The sequence below is a fragment of the Erpetoichthys calabaricus genome, chromosome 5 (genome assembly GCF_900747795.2).
Source record: "Erpetoichthys calabaricus chromosome 5, fErpCal1.3, whole genome shotgun sequence".
Taxonomy (NCBI): Eukaryota; Metazoa; Chordata; class Cladistia; order Polypteriformes; family Polypteridae; genus Erpetoichthys; species Erpetoichthys calabaricus.
Window position 1 is genome coordinate 20,128,326 of NC_041398.2, and position 19,176 is coordinate 20,147,501.

Consider the following 19,176-nt stretch of genomic DNA (forward strand, 5'->3'; position numbering starts at 1 on the left):
ACTGATGGCAGCTGTTGTTAGCCCAGGCCTTGACTGATCGGGAGTAGAAATTTGTATTGTTTTCTGCATATTGATGTGGCAGAAAATTTACAGCAAATGCCCTTCCTGATCTAACCCTCCCCACTTATCTGGGCTTGAAATTGGCATGAAGAAACACTCTGGATTGTGCATCCCCCGTGGCTTGGTTAATAATAATAAATATTATTTGACTGACACCTTTATTATTATTATTAATATTACTTACTAGTTCATGGTTTTATTCAGGGTGATTTACAACATTTGATATGTAATTTCTTTTGTTTTGCACAGGCAAGTGAAGTGACTTGTTTGTGGTCACCCAGTATCAGTAATGGAAACTAAATCCGCAACCTCGGGGTTTGAGGTCCAAAGCCTTAATCTCTACGCCACCCAATAACATTAGTCCTTGGTAAAAGCAAAAAAAAAAACTAGAAATATTATGAACAGAGAAACAGTTAAGTTAGTCACATAGGAGTTTCTGATGCCCCCTCCCCCCGATTCACTGACGGCACTATAACTGGTGGCGCCCATCTGTCTTAAGAAATTTTCTGGGTGCAGCTATGTAAAACAGCTCCTGTATGAGTAAAGTAAATTAAATAAATAAAAGTAATTCAGCAGGGGACGGCACGGTGACGCAGTGGGTAGCGCTGCTGCCTCACAGTTGGGAGATCTGGGGACCTGGGTTCGCTTCCCGGGTCCTCCCTGCGTGGAGTTTGCATGTTCTCCCCGTGCCTGTGTGGGTTTCCTCCGGGCGCTCCGGTTTCCTCCCACAGTCCAAACACATGCAGGTTAGGTGGATTGGCGATTCTAAATTGGCCCTAGTGTATGCTTGGTGTGTTTGTATGTGTCCTGCGGTGGGTTGGCACCCTGCCCGGGATTGGTTCCTGCCTTGTGCCCTGTGTTGGCTGGGATTGGCTCCAGCAGACCCCCGTGACCCTGTGTTCGGATTCAGTGGGTTGGAAAATGGATGGATGGATGGATGGAATTCAGCAGGGGGTCGTGCTGGACAGGGCAACGATAGCAAAGCTTTGAAACAAGGTTTTTATTATTATTACTAACAAAGGTTTGTATAACATTATAACAAAGGCCTTCAAAACAGAAACAATTCATTGTTATGATTCTTCACCCTGATAAGCCATTTTCCCTCCACACAAGCCCACTTTAACACACTCGGCCGAGGTCTCCTTTAAAGCACCACTGACCTAATAAAGCAGACTTGTCCCATTTATGCTCAGCAGATCTGCACATCCCTCGACTCTCCACTAGGCCATCACACTCGAAACACATCTTCAGGTTGGCTTCTCCTCTATCAACTTTATTACCATAGAAGGTGCACACATACCTCATCGGGGGTCAACTTTTACAAATTTTGCGCATTTAGCCGGAGACCAGTACTAAGGGCTGAAGATCAAAAGATGCTCTGCAGGGGCATTCCAATTATCAGCAAAATTATGTTTTCATTATCAGTCTTATGACAATGATGTCCACCACATGAGGGTACTCATCAAGACTTGAGCAGTTCTGGGAATTACGTTTCAATCCTCCCTTCTTTCACCTCCCTCCAGCTTACTCCATTAGGGCTCCTCCATTGTGAATTATAATATGGCCTGAGGCTTCTTACCAGTGTGAATTCTTTTAAAATTATTAAATTCACTGCTGTTTGAGAATCGTTTACCACAGTCAGTACAACAATAAGGCTTCTCTTCTCTGAGGATTACTAAATTTTAATGAAACGCATTTAAAAGTGAGAATTTTTTATTGCATTTCTTTTAATATGCCTTCTTCTATACAAAGGTTGACAACCATGGCTTTCCATCTACTTATCTCCTGCCTATTTATTCCATTCTTACCACTGTTTTACACTATCGCTCCCCAATGCTATTTGCCTCTGGTTCCATCTATTTTTCATTCTATCACTAATTTTTTCCCTACTTGACCCCCTTAAACGTATATCTCACAAATCTATATCTTCTCATCATCTTCTACACCATACTCTTTCTAATGCCAGTTCTCTTCATCATTTGACAATTTCTTTGTTGAGCTAATTTTCATTATTCTTCTGGAGCACCACATCTTGGCGCTCATCAGCCTCCTAACAGTTGCTTTCCCATTTGTCCTTGTATAATTACCATAACTTTTCCCTAGAAAAAAAAAATCAGGTTTTTAATCATTTCTTATTAAGGTTACCACATTTATTAACAGCAATAAGGTTTTTCTGCATCATTACTTTTTGATTGATTGTTAGGGTCCTTTGGGAAACTCTTCTATCAATTTCGGAACTGCACAGCAGTGTGACTTCTTATGTGATTGTGGAGACTGCTGTTACGGGAGAATCTTTTCCCACATTCAGAACAGCAAAATGGCTTCTCTCCCGTATGAATCCGTGTGTGCAGACGAAGACCACTACTATCCGTGAACCGTTTGCCACACTCAGAACAGCCATATGGCTTTTCTCTAGTATGAATTCGCATGTGCAGACGAAGAGCGCTACTCTCAGTGAATTGTCTGCCACATACAGAACAGCAATACGGCTTCTCTCCTGTGTGAATTCTTAAGTGGTTCTGAAGTCTGCTGTTAACGGGGAATCGTTTGCCACATACACAACAGCAATATGGCTTCTCTCCAGTATGAATCCTTACATGAGACTGAAGATGGGTATTGCAAGTAAATCGTTTGCCACATTCAGTGCAGACATATGGCTTTTCCCCCGTGTGGATTCTTGCATGTCTTCGGAAACTGGATAATTGAGAAAATTGTTTACCACATTCAGAACAACAGTGAGGTTTTTCTCCAGTGTGAATTCTCATGTGTACCTGAAGATTGCCATTATGGAGGAATTGTTTGCCACATTCAGAACAGCGATATGGCTTTTCTCCAGAGTGAACTATTGCATGTCTTCGGAGATTGGCAAATTGAGAAAATCGTTTACCACATTCAGAGCAGCAATGAGGTTTTTCTCCAGTATGGATTCTTTCATGTGCCTGAAGACTACTGTTGCAGGGGATTTTTTTTCCAAATTCAGGACAAGAATATGACTTTGCTTTTCTATGAACAGACTTACCTTTACAGTCAGATTTATTTTTCAAAGTTTTTAAACGCCCCCGACTGGCACCTTCTTGATCTGTATTAAACATTTGATAATTAATGTTGGCGATTCCTGTTTCTGTCAGTTTGGCAGGAGGTAGAGAACTGCACTGCAAAGACGCTTGCATCACATTCTCCGATGTCTGCATCTTCTCTGTGTCCCGTTTGAGTTGCAGTCTGCACTGAAGAGCAAATGAAGATGAGGAGAAGCTGCCATTCCCCTGTAAAACTGCAACGAAAGAAACAGTTCAGTTCAATATTCTTAATCCTCATTTTCTGATGTCTCTGTCAATTCTATCAAGCTGTACCCCCTAACATTTAAAGACGGCCCTGCAGTGAACATGTTATCTTCAAAAATGGACCCCACCTCCACAGCAATTAACACTAGAATCCCACAAGCCTGCGAAAATTTGTTGTCCCTGACCATCCTAAATTTTCCTGACATATGCGAGGAAACTCTTAGCTCCTTATCTCCATGCCACCTGCCCGCCGATACACCCTTTTGTTTTGTGGCACGCAGCTCGCACTCTGCCAGCCAGAACTCTCAGATCCAGCTCGAATCTGCGTTGAAGTTTTTATCTAGCAATGAGTTGTAAGGAATCATATAGGCAAGGATATGTTGCGATTTGAAACACCTACATTTAATGTGTGGTCTGTGTCTACAGAGTACTGTTTAAATACAGGATGACAGAAGAGATGCGAGGCAAGAAACGTTTAACACACAGTTACTACAACATATGAAAAACATTTTTGTTTTAATTCTGACATCCTACAAGTAGAGAATTTGTAAAATCCAAATATCAAATAAACATTTTCACAAAAAGGCTTAACACAACAGGTGTGCTTTTATATAAAACCGAAGGAAAAGAAATTCACATGTTGCTGTGAATGAGTAAAAACTGAAGTACTGAGACTGAGGAAAACGTCATCCGCACCACTCCCAGTTGTGCTATATTTCCCAAATCTCTTTGTTTCTCATCCTAACTGATAATATCGATACACAATCATTCCTCTCTATTTATAATCAAACTTTATATGAAAATGATGTTTTCGAACTTAGGGAGGTCAAAAATGGTGGTGGAATATTTTCACAATTACATATACATTAACTCTTTTTACTTTGCACGTAATCGAGGTAAAGTCACCTAAAAACATAGAAAAAGTGTTAATCTCTCTCTCATATATATATATATATATATATATATATATATATATATATATATATATATATATATATATATAGTGAGTTTAGAAAAGAATCCCCTCTTTGAAATATTCCCATTTTTTTTGCTTTACAGCCTTAAATGAAAACACACAAACTAATATTTCTTCCCAGCTTTACTTACTCAATGCCATCTATAATATTCAAGTGACAGATATCACAGGTTATGTTCAGAAGAATGATAAAAAATCAAAAACAAGAAATCCTGAGATGAATAAAGGACCCCCCCCCCCCTAAACTCAATGAGGTGTCAGTGCCCCCCATTCCCATTGCAGACCCTGGTTACTGTCTTCCTCCCACCTGTGCTCAGTTGTAATGAGTGTGATTAGTGAAGCTGTTCCTGGTCCATTCATCCCCTTCCTTCGTAGTGCAACTGACAGCAAACACTGGACTAGGGGTGGCCAGCCACTTTCAAAAGATCTCAGGGACAGAGATGTGGACAGACATAAGGCAGGAGATGGAGATAAAAACATCTCAAAGGCTTCATCAATCCCAAGGAGCCCAGTGAAGTCCATCATAAAGAAGTGTTTGGTACTACTGGGACCCTCCAAAATGGATGGAAGAGCAAGGAGGACACTGGTAAGAGAGGATACCGAGAGGCCAATGGCCACTTTGAAGGAGTTACAGGATTTGATTGCACAGAGTGGTCATTAATGGGGTGCATGCGACAACAATTTCACAAGTGCTCCACCATTGTGGCTTGTTTGGGAGGCTCACACTTCTCAAGAAAGGCCACATGAAGTCTCGTTTGAGCTTTGCCAGAATGCACCTTGAATATTCTGATGCCAAACGGAAAAAAGGTCTTCTGGTCAGAGGAGACCAAAATCAAACTATTTGGTCCTCAACACCAAACGGTACACCAATGCAGCTCACCATCCACAACAAACCACACCTACAGTAAAGCATGGAGGGGGCAGCATCCTGTTGTGGGGGTCCTGGGGCTCTCGTTAGGGTAGAAGGAAAAATGGATGGGGCAAAATGCCATCAAATTCTGGAGGAAAACCTGCTACCCTCTGCCAGAAAGTTGAAGATGAGCAGAATGTTCACCTTTCAACGCGACAACAACCCAAAGCACACAGCAAAATGGACCACAGGGAGAAGAAAGTGAATGTGCTGGTGTGGCCAATCAGAGCCCAGACCTAAATCACACTGAAAATCTGTGGAGAGATCTGAAGATAGCAGACCACCAACACTCACCGTCCAATGTGACCAAACTTGAACAGTTCAACTGTAAAGAAGAGTGGGGGGCAAATATTACACAATCTAGGGGTGCAAAGCTGATAGAGAAGAATCTCAACAGACTCAAGGGTGTCATTAAAGCAAAAGGGGGGTCACCAAAATGACATTGACATTGGGGGGTCTGATCCTTTATTCATCTCAGTAGGTCTTGGTTTTGATTTTTTATCATTTTTATGAACTGTAGCTGTGATATCTTTCACTCAGATGTTAGAGATTGCATTGAGTAAGTAAAGCTGGGAAGAAATATTACTTTGTGTGTTTTCATTTAAGGCTGTAAAGCAAATAAAATGGGAATATTTCAAAGGGGGGTTCTTTTCTATACCCACTGTATATAAAATCCAAATACCACTGACTCACTCATCACAAAATCTCCCGAACCATGACGACTTGGCACGTGAAATTTGGAATGGAGCACCCTTGGCCCATAGGTGCTCGCTAAGAGACGGATTGAAAAATGTTGAAGTTTTTTAGACCCGTTCACTCCATTTCTTTCTAAAATAATTTTTTTTTTTTTTTTAAAGTAAATTAAAAAAAAAAAAAACTTTCAATTTTCTGAAGAGTACAAGTTTTGTGTTGATATTTTCGCATTTATAATTTGCCATTTATTTATCTTTTTAAAATAATTTAGTTTGGTTATTCTAAGGTATATTAAAGCAAATGTATTTTTTTTGGGGGGAGTTTGATTTTCATATGGGCGTCACGGTGGCGCAGTGGGTAGCGCTGCTGCCTCGCTTCCCGGGTCCTCCCCTGCATGGAGTGTGCATGTTCTCCCCGTGTCTGTGTGGGTTTCCACCCACAGTCCAAAGACATGCAGGTTAGGTGCACTGGCGATCCTAAATTGTCGCTAGTGCGTGTGCTTGGTGGGTGTGTGTGTGCCCTGCAGTGGGCTGGCACCCTGCCTGGGGTTTGTTTCCTGCCTTGCACCCTGAGTTGGCTGGGATTGGCTCCCTGTAGTTAGGATATAGTGGGTTGGATGGATGGTTTGGTAGATTGCTTAGGATTTGTAATTTTTTTAATGATCTTCAAAACCCCTCGAAAATCTATTTTGAATATAGTTAACATTATAACATTCACCTTCATCTATTTTTATTAACAAATAAATTTCACACTTAAAACTTACGAGGTCTGGTTGCTTAAATAATCCCAGGGGTGGTGATGGGATCACTGGGGCTTTAGTCCAAAACAAGTTTTGATCATCACTGTTCAAGTCTTCTGTACTTAAAACATATATTACGTATACAAGTACTTTACTTATCTGTGAGTAAACCATTTCTATAAATGCAAAGAATTATTATTATTATTTCAAGAAATAATCGCCGAGTTTGTTTCGTTTATGTTCCAAATCTTGCCTAATGACCTGTACAGGACGTATACCGTCACTCTGTGTGTTTTAGAACACATTTCTCCTGTTGCTATCCCATAGCGAAGCACGGCTATCCGGCTAGTTAATAAATAGAATCCCGGAAATAAGCGCACGTGGAGGAATACGCATGCTGAAAAAAAGCACACGGCAGCAACATACAACTATTACAAATATAAAATATACTCCACCTATACTGATAGACATTTTTTATTATAATAAAACAATGACTGGTTGGCTCTTGTACAATGTCTCCGTTCTTCGTTTTCATTAAGGATTGGCCCTTTGTTGATCGAATCTCAACGGCGCCTCCAAGTATCTATTCCATTTGTTGTGCGAAAACGCAGATATTTAAATCCCTTGTAACCGAGAATTTGCTTGCCTTTCTGACTGGTCGAAAATTCCGCCTCGCTTATTCAAAAAATAAAAAATGTCGACTTGCCTTCCTCGAACGTTAGGGAAGATTACAGAAAACTCTAACTGTGTGGCCTGATTATAGGAAGACCTTTACTTACATGCCGTAATCAAAACTATAAAACCCTAATTTGCCTACATGTGGAATAAGAAGGTATAATATAAATTCTGAAAGCTACTGTAAAGATGAATAATTTCCTAGAAATAGGCACAACAATGACAGTAATAAAAGGATTAATGACTATTTTACTACTAATAATAATAATTATTATTATTTTTATTTATTTATAATTTTTATAATTTTTTAATTATTATTATTAGTAATTATTAATTATTAATTTTAATAATTATGTATAATTTATTTATTATAATATTTATTTAATTATTACTACTATTTTATTTTATGGACCATCCAACAGCCCACTACCCCAATTAGCACACATTAAAACATAGAAGCCTATAAATACGTTTAGTGAGCAATTATACAATTTTATTTATTGTGATGTATAATATTACATTTTTTTCTTCTTTGCATATATGCCTTGCCGTATGCGCATTTTTCTATGTGCGCTTATATGACTGTGCGCTTCTCTCCGGTCACCTAATAAATGAATTGCTGTCTTGTGCATGAACGAGTTCGAAAGATCGCCTCCACCGAACAAGCTCATTTGCCTAAGAACGGTGAACTTCACATGACGTATCTGCAAGTGAAGAACGTGAGTGTGAGCTTGTTCAGTTCTAAGTGACACCCCGTAATTTGGGGAAGCACAAATAGTGAATTTTTTCAAATATTTTATCTCGTATGAATTTTTTGCCATTTATTTGTATTCAGAAAAAAGAATATTAAAATCAAATCGCCGCTGTCTGTGTCTGCCTGCTTGGGCTGAAGCTGCACCCCCTGCAGACACGAGCACGCGGTGAAGCTCTGCTTTCGCTTTTAGTTAAACGTTGGACTTCGCGAGGCCACTTTATGCGTTTCCCCCATTGGACATGTGATATGTGACGCGTTAGAGATGCTAAGATTTGCATTGCGTTTGACAAGGATGGACAGGATTAGAAATGAGGACATTAGAGGGTCAGCTCAAGTTGGGAGACAAAGTCAGAGAGGCGAGATGGCGTTGGTTTAGACATGTGAAGAGGAGAGATGCTGGGGATATTGGGAGAAGGGTGCTAAGGATAGAGCTGACAGGGAAGGGGAACAGAGGAAGGCCAAAGAGAAGGTTTATGGAGACTTCATGGTTGTGGGGGAAGACAACGCAAGATGCAGAGGACTGGAAGATATGGAAAAAGATGATCCACTGTGACAAACCCTAAAGGGAGCAGCTGAAAGAACAAGAAGACAATAGTATTATTATTATTATTATTATTATATTAGGTCACTGGAGTTTCTTTATATCTTGAACATGCCTGACACAACTGCCCAGGAGTAAACATTCCTACATTACATCAATTCCTGCTTTTCCGAATGACCATCAACAAAAGCCAATTTTATAGCAAAGTGTATTCTTTTGAATTGAAATGAGTAGCTGATCCACTGTGGTGACCCTGAACAGGAGCATCCGAAAGAAGAAGAAGAAGGACATGCAATATGTGGCATGAATTTTAATCGGCAGTGTAACAGGTTAGTTCACCCGCAGTCACCATGTGTGTCACATGCTTGGAAATAGAGCAGTCATTTCTATGGATACTCGCATCGGTTTAATTTCTTTTTTGACCAGGAGGATATTAGCATATATGGTTATACATGTTTGTTGCTGGGTAAAACTCAATAAAGTGTTTTTAAATAAAAAAAAAGTCTTCATAATTATTGTATTTTACTCAAGAACACTGTAACAGCCTAATATGAGGTGTGCAAAATTGAAAAAAGGTAAACTGAGGGGTCGTTTATTCTCACAAAATGAACAGAACAGGAACAAGTTCAAAATTGAAATGGTGACCTATGAACGTGAATGTATTCATTTTAATCTGTGTGAACTGAACTTTGAGCGAGATCTCGGGAGGTGTGAACTTGCACAACACTGTTGAATTATGATAAGGAAAAAAATAAATAAATAAATAAATAAAAAATCATAAACAAAGGCTCTTATCCTGATGTTTACTCAGTCACTCTTAGTTCATGGAAGGGTATCAGCAGCCTTAAAATAAAATAAAAGTGGACTCCATTTCAGCCCGTGCCATAAATACAGCTCCTGAGAAAAAGAGAATAAAATCTCAGGAGCTGTTATTGGATCTTGGGAGCCTTCAAGCTGCTCCTTAACAGCCGCCAACTGCTCAGCCACCAGGCGCCTCTTAGCCTCTCAAGTCTCACATCAATTGTTAAACTCCAACCCCCCCCCTCCCCCAACTGCAGCCACAAATATACTTTATTTTATTTATTTATTTATTTATTTAATATTTTAGTTCAGGAATTACAAACTTACAATGCATATATAAAAAAATATAATAAAGGGTGAGTCCAAAAGATGTCAACATTTAAATGGCAGAAACAATTTATTCACAAAACATTCTTCATATGTGCAAGATGATATACTGGATGGAAGAATGGATGAAAGGCACTATATACTAGATAGATAGATAACTATATACTAGATAGATAGATAACTCTATATATATATATATATATATTGTGTTGGCTGGGATTGGCTCCAGCAGACCCCCGTGACCCTGTGTTTGGATTCAGCAGGTTGGAAAATGGATGGATGGCTGGATATATATATATATAAACAAACTATATAGTTTTGGTTCTGTACATTACTACAATGATTTTTAAATGAAACAAACTCCGATGCAGTTGAAGTGCAGACTTTCAGCTTTAATTCAGTGGGGTGAACAAAACGATTGCATAAAAATGTGAGGCAACTAAAGCATTTTTTGAACACAATCCCTTCATTTCAGGGGCTCAAAAGTAATTGGACAATCGACTCAAAGGCTATTTCATGGGCAGGTGTGGTCAAGTCCGTCGTGATGTCGTTATCAATGAAGCAGATAAAAGGCCTGGAATTGATTTGAGGTCTGGTGCTTGCATGTGGAAGATTTTGCTGTGAACAGACAACATGCGGTCAAAGGAGCTCTCCATGCAGGTGAAAGAAGCCATCCTTAAGGTGTGAAAACAGAAAAAACCCATCGGAGAAATTGCTCCAATATTACGAGTGGCAAAATCTACAGTTTGGTACATCCTGAGAAAGAAAGCAAGCACTGGTGAACTGAGCAACGCAAAAAGCCCTGTACGTCCACAGAAGACAACAGTGGTGGATGATCGCAGAATCATTTCCATGGTGAAGAGAAACCCCTTCACAACAAACAGCCAACCAAGTGAACAACACTCTCCAGGGGGTCGGCGTATCGATATCCAAGTCTACCATAAAGAGAAGACTGCATGAAAGTAAATACAGAGGGTGCACTGCAAGGTGCAAGCCACTCATAAGCCTCAAGAATAGAAAGGCGAGATTGGACTTTGCTGAAGAACATCTAAAAAAGCCAGCACAGATCTGGAAAAACATTCTTTGGACAGATGAAACCAAGATCAACCTCTACCAGAATGATGGCAAGAAAAAAGTATGGAGAAGGCGTGGAACAGCTCATTATCCAAAGCATAGCACATCATCTGTAAAACACTGTGGAAGAGTCAGTGTGATGGCTTGGGCATGCATGGCTGCCAGTGGCACTGGGACACTAGTGTTTATTGATGATGTGACACAGGACAGAAGCAGCTGAATGAATTCTGAGGTGTTCAGAGACATACTGTCTGCTCAAATCCAGCTAAATGACGTCAAATTGATTCATGATACAGATGGACAATGACCCAAAACATACAGCCAAAGCAACCCAGGAGTTTATTAAAGCAAAGAAGTGGAAAATTCTGGAATGGCCAAGTCAGTGACCTGATCTTAACCCAACTGAGCAGGCATTTCACTTGTTGAAGACTAAACTTCAGACAGAAAGGCCCACAAACAAACAACAACTGAAAGCCACTGCAGTAAAGGCCTGGCAGAGCATTAAAAAGGAGGAAACCCAACATCTGGTGATGTCCAGGAGTTCAAGACTTCAGGCTGTCATTGCCAGCAAAGGGTTTTCAACCAAGTATTAGAAATGAACATGTGATTTCCAGTTATTTCATTTGTCCAATTACTTTTGAGCCCCTGAAATGAAGGGATTGTGTTAAAAAAAATGCTTTAGTTGCCTCACATTTTTATGCAATCGTTTTGTTCACCCCACTGAATTAAAGCTGAAAGTCTGCACTTCAACTGCATCGTTGTTTCATTTCAAATTCATTGTGGTAACGTACAGAACCAAAATGAGGAAAAAGTGGTCTCTGTCCAAATATTTATGGACCTAACTGTAGATAGATGAAAGGCAGTATATAATAGATAGATAGATAAATATTAATTTTAGCATAGTTGGCAGGATAGATAGATAGATAGATAGATAGATAGATAGATAGATAGATAGATAGATAGATAGATAGATAGATAGATAGATAGATAGATAGATAGATAGATAGATAGATACACTTTATTAACCCCCAAGGTGTAATTCCCAGTGTCTCAGCCTGTTCACCATCATGTTCAACACTCGTTCCAGATGTGCCACATTAATGGTCCACAAGTACATACACAGCAGTACCATCGGTGTTAATATAATTTGGACTCACCCTGTATTAGTGACCAGGAACATGACGGGGACATGGTAGCCCATTCTTCCCATCACATCTTTATATTTACATGGCATGTTACATTACTGTTAAACTGATGATGTATAAATTAATATATAATACATAAAATTAATAATGGTGATTGAAAGAATATGCGTTATATTGAATACAGTTTTTAATACTGTAATTAAACTTTAATAAACTGATCATTTTTCCTTTGTTATTGATAATTCCTCTGTCTCCCCTTCCCCACCGGTGTCATCCTTGACAGTACTTTATCTTTTCAGTCCCACATCAGTAACATCTCCCATTCTGTATATTTCCACTCGTGTAACGTTAATCATATTCGCCCCCCCTCATCACTGCTCTCCTTGTTCATAGCCATGTCACCTCTCATCTCGATTACTGCAATTCCATTTTCGTTGGTCTTTCTCACAAATCTCTTTATAAGCTTCAGCTGGTCCAGCACTCAGCTGCCCCCCCCACATCATTACTAGAACCCCCTCTGTTCACCACATCACTCCAGTCTTGCAGCAGCTTCATTGGCTTCCAGTTCAGTTCCAAATTCAATTCAAAATTCTCCTACTAACTTTTTAGGCTCTCCACAACCTCACCCCTCCATATCTGTCCGACCTCCTCCATGTTGCCATTCCCTCACCGTACCCTTAGATCCTCTTTCTTCATCCACTTGACTGTCCCCTTCGTCCGTCTTACCACTATGGAACTCACTACCACCTGAGCTTAGAAATATTGAATCATTCTCACTTTTCAAATCTAAACTTAAAACTCATTCGTTTCAGACTGCTTTTTCTCTTTGATTACAATTGCTCTGTCTGATTTTAACTTTTGTATTTTTAGTTCTGTTTATAGTGTGTGTTTTATCTGTTGTTCAGTATCCTGAGTGTTTAGAAAGGTGCCTATGAATAAATAAAACGTATTATTACTATTATATCACGTACACATTTATATTTCAATGATGCAAAACTTTTAAATGGTTGTTTCAATAAAATGTTACTTCCAGCTGAGTAATTTTTCTCAAATTTCACCTCTGTTTGCCTTTATCATAATAAATATCTATACAAAATTGGAAGCATCCATCTGTAATTATAACCAGAGTTTATTTGAAAATTTGTGAAAGTATTCAGTTAAAGTGCCGGAAGTGGCGCAAAAATTGAGAGGATTCCTCATTTTTGAAATAATCCAGGTGTACAGAGTCTCACTGACCGAGGGCAAAGCGTTTTTCGAGTTTCTTGTGTTTCCACACCGACAGACCTCATTTCAAAAATGGTATTTTTCGGACTCGGGAAGGTCTGAAACGTCAAGATTCATCCAAATCTTGAGGCCGAATTTTTTCACGATTCCTATACTCTCTCTAGGTTATGCGTACGGGAAAGTAAAAATGGCGGCGCTCTTAAAGAATTAAATGGCTGTGATCATGGAGAAAACGGCCTATACAATGACTTTGTAATAAAATGAAAAGAAAAAAAAAATCAAAATAATACATACATGCACATCAGAATTTTCCACTAAATACATGAAGCATTTATATAGACATAGATGACTGTAAACATATTTAAAGAGTTACTGTTGCTCGTCATACAACCAGACAGCCAGCCTCTCACTTGTGTATCCCACTTTCACTTCTCCATAATAACAAGGCCAAGGCAAGCAGCCTTCCAGTTAACATTGAACGACATTACTTACTTATCCCAACGTTCCTAGGCGACGGCTGCCCTTCTGATTCTCGCCCGTCCCCTTCAGTGGTCCTCTCTTCAGACTCGGATTTCAGTACCACGGAATTCTCTCCCATATTAGTGACCCGATGTCGTAAGCTGGAATGATACTCCTCACAGAGATCTTGCTTGGAAATATTCTCAGTTTCGTGGATTTGCAGCCCGGGACTAACCAAGAAGTCTTTAGAATCCTCAACTTTAAGGTCTGTCCCGCCATTGAACTCCTCCTCCTCTTCCTCTTTAAAAACCAAAATCCTCCCTTCACAGTTCTCCACCTTCACAACCAGCTCCTCTGGAGCACCCCACTCACACTCCTCTTGTTTAATGCATGTCAGTCTCTCATCCATGCAGTCACCTTCGGACGAGGCCATTTTTCCGTGTGAAACTCTTCTCGCCCCACCAGTGTCTGCTCTTGTGTTCTATGATCTCCTTCTCATATGGAGAGCCCCCGGCATGACCACGTCAACGGGAAAGGAGGTGCCATTTTATCTGTGAAAAATTCAAGATAATGTTACTTTATAAAGTCACTCTAAAAAACATTTTAATGTTAACTTCCATTAATCAACCAGAAACAGAAAACTGCCAGCTACGCTTTTTTATGACAGATTTAAAATGTGGTGAACTCTCTGTGTCATCCTGAGAAGCTCTTTGCAGGTCTGAAACAGAAACAGACCTGACGTGAACACAAGTCAAAAATAATACTACATGCACAAGCCGTCTGAGACCAACCAGGAGTGAGGGGGTAATGAGAGAGGCGTACAAGAAAAGAAAATTGTTATTCCACAATAGCAAAACAAAAAAGTAAATGTCTGCACTAAAAAAACGTAGTCCAGCGTTAAAACGATTCTTATTGTGAGAAAAAAAGATTGAGAAAGAGAACAGAGGTTAGAGGAGGAAGAAGAAGGGGTAGCTGAGAGCCGATGCCAGTGTGAGCGAGCAGAAAGAGCAAGCTCGAGGGTAGCAGAAGGCAGCTGGGAAGTGAGCTCAAAGGACCTTGTGAAGATGCTGGAGGACACCGGTAGATGAGTATCAATATCCACAGGAGAACGAGTCCAACATCAGCATCACCTGAAAGGCTGATCAGCAAGGAAGAAGCCCCTGCTCCAAAGCCATCAGAAAGCCAGACTGCAGTCTGCAATGGCACATGGGGACAAAGAGCTCACCTTCTGGAGAAATGTCCTCTGGTCTGATGAATCCAAGATCAAGCTGTTTGGCCAGAATGCCCATCGTTATGTTGGGAGGAAAAAGGGTGAGGCTTGCAAGCCAAATAACAACTGTCAAGCATGGGGGTGGGAGCATCACGTTGTGGGGGGGCTACAGGAGGAACTGGTGCACTTCACAATATAGATGGCATCATGAGGAAGGAAAATGATGGAGAAACACTGCAGTAACATTTCAAGAGCCCAGCAAGGAAGTTGAAGTTCAGTCGCAAATTGGGCTTCCAAATGGACAAGAACTCCAAGCAGACCTCCAAAGTGGCGGCAAAACGGCTTAAGGACAACAGGGTCAAGGTGTTGGAGTGGCCATCACAAAGCCCTGACCCTCAATCAAACTGAAAAACGTGTGTGAGAGCAATGAGGCCTACAAACCTGTCCCAGTTACACCAGTTCTGTCTGCAGGAAAGGGCCAAATTCAGCAAGAGGTTTGTGGAAGGGGACCCAAAATGTTTAACTCAAGTGAAACAATTTAAAGGCAATGCTGCCAAGAATGAACAAAGTGTCAACTTGTGACCCCCTCTAGAAATGTGAAATAGTCAATCAAAGTGAAATACCCTGAGAGGTCTGTAAATATTGTGGGAAGCCATTACTTTTGCTCTGCCAAAGGCAGAGATGTTAAAAGAGAATGCCACATTTATAGCTTGCCTAGTATAAAATCTGTTTAGGGCTAATAAACGGAGTGTGAAAGAATTCACCCCAAGTGGATGGGAACTTCTGACTTCAACTGCGGATAGTAAAGGATCAGGTGTAGCTTGAAAGCGGATAAGGACATTTGCTATGGTGGTTTATTTTTTAACACTAGAATCCCGGAAGCCTACGAAAAACTTGTAATCCTGGCTCACCTTAAATCCCTTCACACCTCTCCGTCAGCATCTTTTGTTTTGTAAATTTGTCGATCAGCACAAGCAGCCTGCTATACCACCCAAACCCAACAACAACCACCCCCCAATCCCCCCACCGCCGCAGAAAAGCTCTCCCAGCTCAAGTCTTGTTAATCAGGGTGTGAGGTACCTGGAGCTGTGTAGGGTAAATAATCCATCATTATTTGGAACACATGCGTTTCACGTGTGTTCTGTCTCTACAATGATCTGGGTAAGCGTAGGATGACAGGAAATACCAGAAATGCAAGAAATGCTGAACACATGCCTAAAGCAGAAAGTTTTTTCATGTTTTAGAAATAATTGACAAAATGTAGACATGAAGTGCATAATGTGTGAAGACTGAAGTCCAAATATCAAATAAACACTTTCACAAAAGGTACAAGTATCATAAAACAAATGCACTTTTATTGAAGAATATAACTGTAGAAAAATGAACTCGGGTTAGGGTGTGACATGGACACAACACTGACACACCTTCTTGGGTGGTGCAGCGTTAAGAACTGCTGACTCGTAATCAAGACGTTCCCGGTTCGATCCCTGGCGCCTCCATTCTGAGTAGTGAGCTGCTCACATTCTTACTATTATAGAATAAAAACATACATTTGATTTGAATCTGTAACAGCCGGTGGAAACGTATGGTACTTGGAAAGGTTAGCAGTTTTTTTTATTCAGTTTTATTCTCCCAGTTGCGTTCACGCTCCCCCCGATCTGACACTGCTGTTTTCAAATAAAGACGAGCTATAACAGAGGTGAACTCAGATTGGAGAAGGACAACAGAAGCCCTCCCCGCAAGAAACGTCCACTCACATATAAGAACAATGCAGCTGCACCAGGCGTAAACGAGAAAGAAAGATGGCACCGTATGGATGCAGCAAGAGGTTGGGTGGGCATCATCCTGCCAGACGCCTGTGCTTCAAAGAAACAGCACGGCTTACAGAGCTCACCAGCATATTGGGCAAAGTCCTGTTTGTGATAATGTTTTGTGATGGTCTTTATATAAAAAAAAATTTATATGTTACTTATATAAAAGCCAAATCGAATGGTATTTACAGTGATCCCTCGCTATATCGCGCTTCATCTTTTGCGGCTTCACTCCATCGCGGATTTTAAATGTAAGCATATGTGAATATATATCGCGGATTTTTCACTGCTTCGCGGATGTCTGCGGTCTACAGTACGTGTGCTTCCTCAGTTGATTTGCCCATTTGAATTCAAACAAGGGACGCATTTGAAGTCAAACAAGGGACGCTATTGGCGGATGGCTGAGAAGCTACCCAATCAGAGCACGCAGTTTAGTTCCTGTGTGCTGCTGATTGGCTCAGCGACGGAATGCTGCATTAACCAGGAAGTCTAATCTCACTCATTCAGCATTAACGTGCCCAAGCGCCAACAGAAGATGCAAATGATTGCAGAAAAGGTAAAAGTTTTGGATATGTTGAAGGAAGGAAACAGCTACACCGCTGCAGGACACCATTACAGCATAAATGAGTCCACGATTCTTTTTATTTAAAAAGGAGGAAAAGCATGTAAGATCTACGGCCGCAGTGTCCTTTAACCAGGGCGCAAAACGAGTTGCAAGTGGATGCGATAAGGCAGTAGTCTGGATGGAATCTGCTTTAGGGATTTGGATTGAAGAGTGCTGGAAGAAGAACAACGGTGGTGCTAAACAGTCGCCTGAAGAGGCTCCTTTAGAAGAGCTGTAACACTATCCTTTGTTGTGCAGTAAAATTAAACTCCTCGTTATCGGACAAGTCGTCGTGTCATTGTTGGTGAGTAACCATAATTAATTATTTACGTACAGTACTTATTACATGTACATAGTTTAGTGTCACTGTACACACATTTTGCTGTATACAATTTTTCTTGCACTGTACGTATTTACTGCTGGTGGCCTGTCTGTCGTAATGGCTGTAACATATGTGATATCGGAGACGCTCGATATCTTTAAAATAATATTTAGGTGTTACTGTATGTAAACTGTGTTTACATACATAATTTCAACGAATCTTACCTAATATCTAAGAGAATACAAAGGGTTTATGCTGTATAATTGTGCGTGAAATGTTTATAATAGTGTGGGAGAGTTTATAAGGGCTTAAAATATATAAAAATAACCATATAAACATATGGTTTCTACTTCGCGGATTTTCTTATTTCGCGGGTGGCTCTGGAACGCAACCCCCGCGATGGAGGAGGGATTACTGTACTTTGATTTATTTACATATCTCCCTACAGTGTAAAGTCCAAGTAAACTGTAGATCTTCCTGTGTTTGATCAACACGGGCGTGCTCACCAAGTACACGAGTACTGAAGTGACTTCAGCTGCACTGACACAGACAGATAGAACTGTAAGGCACTATATGTCAGATAGATAGATAGATAGATAGATAGATAGATAGATAGATAGATAGATAGATAGATAGATAGATAGATAGATAGATAGATAGATAGATAGATAGATAGATAGATAGATAGATAGATAGATAGATAGATAGATAGATAGATAGATAGATAGATCTGTAAGGCACTATATGTTAGACAGACAGATAGATAGATCTGTAAGGCACTATAAGATAGAGAGACAGACAGATGTGAAACGCACTGTATGACAGACAGGCATTATATTATAGATAGATAGATGTGAAAGGAACTATATAAGATAGATACATAGACAAACAGAAATACAGATAGATCGATCTAACTGTAAGGCACTATATGACAGGCATTTATTTTTGATTGGAGCAGATGTTCTGTTCACAGATGTTGAAGAGATGTGCTATGCTGGTGGCAGGCAGCTTCATCTGTGTGTCGTGTCGGCCAGCAGAACCTGCCAACAGCTCTCCAAATTGCTACACTGATAAGAATGGAACCTGACCCATACATAAATTTATATATAAATCTCTTATATGTATTTCTCTTCTGCTTCATCCTGCTTCCAATGCAAAACAGGTCCCGCCCACACACAGCCGACACGGCATTTCTCGACAAGCTACTGAAGTACACTTATAAAATAAAGCAAACTCTGCATTAGGCGAAAATGTACTTCTTCAGCTAGATTCCATGCTCAGAACCATCAACCCCTTCACTAAATCATACAAACACATGCATGAAATTGATTTGCAGCTATCCCATAGACAACTCCTGTAAACAGATTTCCACGCTCAATATGAATTGCGATCCTACCCACTTTTTATTCCCTTACGGAGACATTGGCTGGCACAAAGATTTACAACATGTTCCCAATAAAAGAACTGCCAAGCGAATCAGGCTTGCTCAATGCCAGTTTTACGCGTACAGATTAGCAATGAGGAATACATTTAGTATTTTGAACTCCAGCGGCAAACTATTTCAAGAGTA

The 19,176-nt window shown here is 40.2% G+C and overlaps 3 protein-coding genes across 3 annotated transcripts in view; 1 reads left to right on the plus strand and 2 right to left on the minus strand.

Annotated features, from left to right (window-relative positions):
• The window catches only part of LOC114641660 (gastrula zinc finger protein XlCGF26.1-like), a 180,039-nt gene that overhangs the window by 152,911 nt on the left and 7,952 nt on the right, over positions 1-19,176 (minus strand). The window lies entirely within an intron of this gene.
• Positions 1-19,176, plus strand: part of LOC114641676 (zinc finger protein 501-like) — a 202,253-nt gene that overhangs the window by 34,113 nt on the left and 148,964 nt on the right. The gene's annotated exons all lie outside the window — the stretch shown is intronic.
• LOC114641690 (zinc finger protein OZF-like) lies at positions 1,493-14,193 on the minus strand. Its single transcript, XM_028790718.2, has 2 exons — positions 13,693-14,193; positions 1,493-3,331 (listed from the first exon to the last, which is right to left on the minus strand). Exons 1-2 carry the CDS (start codon positions 14,090-14,092, stop codon positions 2,286-2,288), a joined length of 1,446 nt encoding a protein of 481 aa, XP_028646551.1. The 5' UTR covers positions 14,093-14,193; the 3' UTR covers positions 1,493-2,285.

Coding starts and splice junctions, on each gene's coding strand:
- LOC114641690 (XM_028790718.2), bottom strand. CDS start 14,092: ATGGCCTCGTCCGAAGGTGACTGCATGGATGAGAGACTGACATGCATT. Junction 3,332..13,692: donor GCCTAGGAACGTTGGGATAA/GTAAGTAATGTC, acceptor CTTTCGTTGCAG/TTTTACAGGGGAATGGCAGC.